The sequence below is a fragment of the Coenobita brevimanus genome, chromosome 61, assembly GCF_032717465.1.
Source record: "Coenobita brevimanus isolate Jiangsu-jjx chromosome 61, ASM3271746v2, whole genome shotgun sequence".
Lineage (NCBI taxonomy): Eukaryota > Metazoa > Arthropoda > Malacostraca > Decapoda > Coenobitidae > Coenobita > Coenobita brevimanus.
In genome coordinates, this window is record NC_137014.1 from 14,611,766 (window position 1) to 14,617,287 (window position 5,522).

The 5,522-nt window shown below is 43.6% G+C and overlaps 1 protein-coding gene across 1 annotated transcript; it reads right to left on the bottom strand.

The window, feature by feature from the left end:
• Positions 1-4,757: 4,757 nt before the first annotated feature.
• On the bottom strand, positions 4,758-5,309 carry LOC145403697 (uncharacterized). The gene has a single exon (XM_080275385.1). It carries the CDS (start codon positions 5,307-5,309, stop codon positions 4,758-4,760), a length of 552 nt encoding a protein of 183 aa, XP_080131511.1.
• Positions 5,310-5,522: the final 213 nt, after the last annotated feature.

The following is a 5,522-nucleotide window of genomic DNA, read 5'->3' on the forward strand; positions in this document are numbered from 1 at the left end:
GGACTCTCAGGTGAGAGCCAGGCAGCATACCAGTACATCATGACCAGGTAAAAGTTAGCTCACATTCCAGGCATATTGGTATTATATTGGATGATTTTTCCTGTGTACAGTACAGGTTTCTCTCTTCACTCTGACTTGCCATAAGTGCTTGGGATAGATTAAAAGCATCTACTTGCCTGAGTGCCCACAGTGGGGGCGGAGGGACATTGGTTGCAAGATTGTGACAATGTGAGTTAACCTTAACCTGGTCGCGGTGTAGTAGTATGATGCCTGGCTCTCACCTGAGAGTCCCAGGTTCGATTCGCGGCATATTGGTAATATATTGGATGATTTTTCCTGTGTACAGTACAGGTTTCTCTCTTTGTTTGAAATAATTATCCCTCACAAAGAAAATGTCTTCTCTGGAGCGTGGCTCGATCCAAGACGGTACCAGGTAAGGGGAAGGTCACCTGTTTAGACCACTTCTAAGCTCAGGAGAGCAATTTCTCTCTGAATTTTCGATGTTTCTTATAAAAAGCAAAGGTTATAGCCCCCCCAAATTTTTTGATAATCTGCTGGGATTGGGAGAGGTCATTTGTGACAAATCTGCTGGGACATGGCGGGTTAACCTGTCCTATCATTCCAGTGCGGACTATGGATCCTCCAAAGAAATGTCAGTTGTGGCACTTTGGAGCTGCTGATTGGGAGGACCTCAGGCAGTACTTCTTTGATTTTCCCTGGAATGATTATTGCTTCCATGGCCAAGAGCCATCTGAATGTGCCTTACACATAATAGAGGTTATTCTCTCGGGGACAGAAGCACACATTTCTTCCTCATATCCTGTGGCTAATGCAAAAAAAAAAAAAAAAAAATTTGGTTTAATCACGCTTGTTCTAATGCTATCCACAAGAAGGAAAAAGCTCACAAAAGGTACCAGAGCCACCAGCTCCTGAATCTCATCTTTCTTATGTTTCTGTCCGGAATCATGCTAAGTCTGCTCTTTGTTCTGCTAAAAATAATTTCATCTATACTAAATGCTCTGAACTCTCCCACTCGAATTCTTCCTGCTCCTTCTCGCACCTTGCCAAAAATCTTTCTAACAACTTTCCCTCATGATCATTCCCTCCTCTTTTCTACTCTGATGGCTCGGTAGCTACTTCTTTTACCGATAAAACAGATATCTACGCTCAGACTTTCTCCTCCAATTTCACCTTAAATGATTCTGGTGCCGTCCTGCCATCTCTTCCCCCCTCTGACTTCCTTCAAGCTGACGTTAAAATGTCTTCAGTTGATGTATTTTCTGCCATCACTGGCCTCAGTACTAACAAGGCATGTGAGTCTGATGGGGTCCCTCCTGTTGTCCTCAAGAACTGTGCTTCTGTGCTTACACCCTGCCCAGGTAAACTCTTTTGCCTTTGCCTATCAACTTGCACCTTTCCTTCTTGCTGGAAGTTTCCACTCACTGAACCTGTCCCAACGAATGGTGACCATTCCCAGCCCTCTAACTATCGCCCAATTGCTTTAACATCCTGTATTTCATAAGTTTTTGGGTCTATTCTTAACCAAAAAAAAAAAAAAAAAAAAAAAAAAAAATCTTTCCTATTACAACCTTCTTACTGATCGTCAGTATGGGTTCTGCCACGGGTGCTCCGCTGGTGATCTTCTCACCTACTTTTCAGACTCCTGGTCATCTATCTTTTGGGACTATGACGAAAGCTTTGCCATTGCACCTAACACCTCAAAGGCTTTTGATCGAGTCTGGCACAAATCTTTAATTTCCAAACTGCCCTCTTACGGTTTCTATCCTTCTATCTGTGCCTTCATCTTTAGCTTCCTTTCTGGTCGTTCTGTAGTGGCTGTTGTTGATGGCCACCATACCCCTCCTAGAGCTATCAATAATGGAGTTCCTCAGGGCTCTGTCCTATCTCCAACTTCTTCCTTTTATTCATCAATGACCTATGCTATACATCTAACCCTATCCACTCATAAACTGATGATTCCACTCTTCACCTTTCCATTCTTCCCGCAGCATCCATCTCAGCAGTTACTTCAACAAACAAGGGATGAGACTATGGCACGCCTAGTATCTGACTTGGCTCATATTTCTGATTGGGGTAAAAATAACCTTGTTGTTTTTAACCCGCCCCATCCCGACGTTTTCTAGGCAGTGGTATGCCCCAGTCCCGACATTTTTGGACCTTTTTTTTTTTTTTTTTTGTTCAAACATCCGTTTTTGGTGAGAAACATCGAAAATTCATAAAGAAATCGCTCATCTGAGGTTTAAAATACTCGATCTACGTACGAGTACCTCCTTACCTGACTGGGTTTTCTAACAGGCTGGCACCAAAGAAAACGAGCTCTATGGGAGGGTAACTATTTTATCCACTCATAAACAGTATTTATTTATTTACTTGGTACGAATTTATATGTAGTACAAGAGTATATTGGTTTTCAAACAGTAATATAGGCATTATAAGCTTTGTTTCACTCACTAACTCATCACCATTCATGACCTTTTTTTTCCCACATTACCTGATCATCATTTCTGACTGTTTCTTCCTCTAATGCTATGTAAACTTTGTCCTCCACATTGTCATCGATTGGGGAATCACTCTGGCCCTGAATGTCTTTATTGGCCAGATCGCTGGTAACAGGTGAATTGCCGAGACAATGGCGTGCAGGGGGGGGGGAGAGGTTATGCTGTGTAAGGCATTGTCCCTGCTTGGCATCTTGTAGAGGAATAGAGGAAGGTGTCCCGTGTATACGTGCCAAAAATCACTCGTGAAATCACTCGCGAAAATTGAAAATTGTGCAAATTAGGGACCTTGCAATGTTGTCACGTTAATTCACGTCTCCGGGATATGAGTGCAAATCATGTGAGGACGTGAATTCACGTCTCCGGGACGCGGCGGGTTAATGCATCCAAAACTCACATCTTACATCTATCAACCTGACAAAATCTTCCACGGGAATACCCAATAATTTTTAACAATTGCCAGCTCAATCCTGCATCATCTTTAAACATACTTGGGGTTTCATTCTCTCGGGATTTATCTTGGAAAGAACATATTACATCTCTTGTAGAATCTGCTTCCAAGACATTGGGTGTGCTAAGCCTACTACTTCCCTTCTTTACCCCTGCCTAGTTGTTTACTTTATACACTAGTTCTATTCGCCCCTGTGTAGAGTACAACTCTCATGTGTGGTTAGGCTCCCAACACACAGCTTTCCTCAACAGGGTGGAGTCAATGGTTTTTCGTTTCAGTTACCCTCCTCCTCTTACTCGCTCCCTTCAACCTCCGTCTCTTTCCTGCACTGTTGCATCTCTATCTTTTTTCTGTCGGTACTTCAATGGTCACTGCTCCTCTGAACTGTCTGCTTGCATCACTCCACCACTACAGTGGGAACATAGCACCCGTTCAGCTAAAAACTCTCATCCCCTTTCTGTCCAACTCTCTAATGCAGGAGTTAACCTCTACTCTCAGTCTTTCATGTATTTCAACAAGTCAACTCTGGAACTTTCTCCCTCTGTCTGCTTTTCCTACTTCGTACGATCTCCAGTCTTTGCAATGTGTCCAGGCAACTCAAAATGAATGGATCATTAATTTGGCTCTTAGCTGTCTTTTTTTTTTTTTTTTCTTGAAAGGAGTAATTTGCAGCCCACTGGCCTTTGGCTCCTTCTTCCTTGCATAAGAAAATAAAACTAAACTGAAGCTCCTCTATTTTCTCCCCCATCCTCTTGTAACCCCCTTGCTTCTCCAGCATTCTAGGACGTGCTGGTACCTGCTCCTAGCAATAATAATTACCAAATCAGAGACATTCAGAATATTCCAGAGTTTCCTTACATCATGCAGCAGTCTAAATTCTTAAGCATACAAACTGAAATTAAATTACATAATTTAGCAATCAGCTAAATAAGGTAATATAAAATAAAAAGAGAATAAGAATGAATGCATAACTTTACAAAGGTCCTCCACTCACAGCAGCAGGCTATCTGGCAACTCTGATTCGTATTGGAAAAAAATGCGAGAATCGTGGGGAATTCTCCAGCAATACCTAACTACTGTAGGAATCCAACTTTTTAACACTATCCCTTCCCAGGTCCTTTCTCGTCCCGACAAAGCTACACAAGACTTACAAACATAATCATTTATCCCTAAAAAACATCTAATTATACACAAAATAATCCTTCAACTCAGGTTCTTTATGTCGCTTCTGATGACGTCCCAGCTCCTCCACACAGTCCACTCTTCCTGGAATAACTTGGTCCTCTTCCTGGTTCATTATTTCCCTAGACAAAGTGTCACCATCCTCTCATGCTTCAACTCCTTGGTCCTCCTCATTTTCATCAGCTACAGGCGTGCACGATTCCTCAGAGACGTCTCAGCTGTACTGTCCTTGCCCAGCCCATGGTATTGCCACAGACGATTTACGTGTACCACCTTTGGGCGAGACTTCCTGCCACCCCGAATCCAGTATGATACATGTGGGAGGCGGTCCATCACAGTGTAGGGGCCATTTCACGGGCTCTGCAGCATTGGTGAGTATCCATTCTTCCACTGATGATTGTATAGCCAAACTCTGTCACCATCCTGGAGGCTTACCTCACATGCCTTGGCATCAAACTTGTGCTTCATCATTTCGCCTTAAAACTTAAGAGCTTCTCGGACTTGATGATGTACCTCAGCCAGTCTTTCCTGAAGATGCTTCACATAGCTAAGGTGTCGATAGGCCGCTCTTCACCAGGTGGTCTTTCCATTAGCAGATCAACTGGCAATCATAACTCGTGGCCTAGTATCAGTTTTGCAGGGGTATAGCCGGTAGACTTGTGGGATGCAGACAATATGCCATCAGCATCGCAGGTAATTTCTTGCCCAGTTCTTGTCCCAAGATCTAGTTGAATTTCTCCTCTAACCCATTTGGCTGTGGCCTTACTGGAGTCAGCCTGGTCTTCTTGATTCCTAGTAGTGTAACTTACAACACTTATGGAACACAGCAGACTCGAAGTTTCTACCCTGGTCTGTATGTAGTTCTTATGGCATCCCAAAACAACGAAAAATTGGTCATCCAACACCACAGCAACAGTTGTGGCTTCTTGATTGGTGATGCGATAGGCTTCTGGCCACTCTATGAAGCAGTCCGTGACAACACATACATACCGGTTTCCTCTTGCAGTGAGTTGCAGAAGTCCAGCAATGTCCACTGTGACTATTTCCATTGGTGCACCCACCTGGCACATCTGAAGAGGGGCGCAACTACGTTTCTTGGGTCCCTTCTTGGCACAGCATACATAACAGGTCGGACACCACTCTTCAACATCCTGATGCATGCCAGTCTAGTAGAACCTATGTCATAGCCAACTTAAAGCTATCTTCACTCGCAGATGCTCACTAGTCATATGGTTATGAGACTCTTCTATGTCCTCAGACCTCATTTGCTTAGGAACTGCCAGTTGCAAATACTTGCAGAGGCCATCGGGGTGTCTTCCATTGATGCTCCAGGAGACTATTGTTCAAACGAAGAAGGACCCACTGACTCCAGT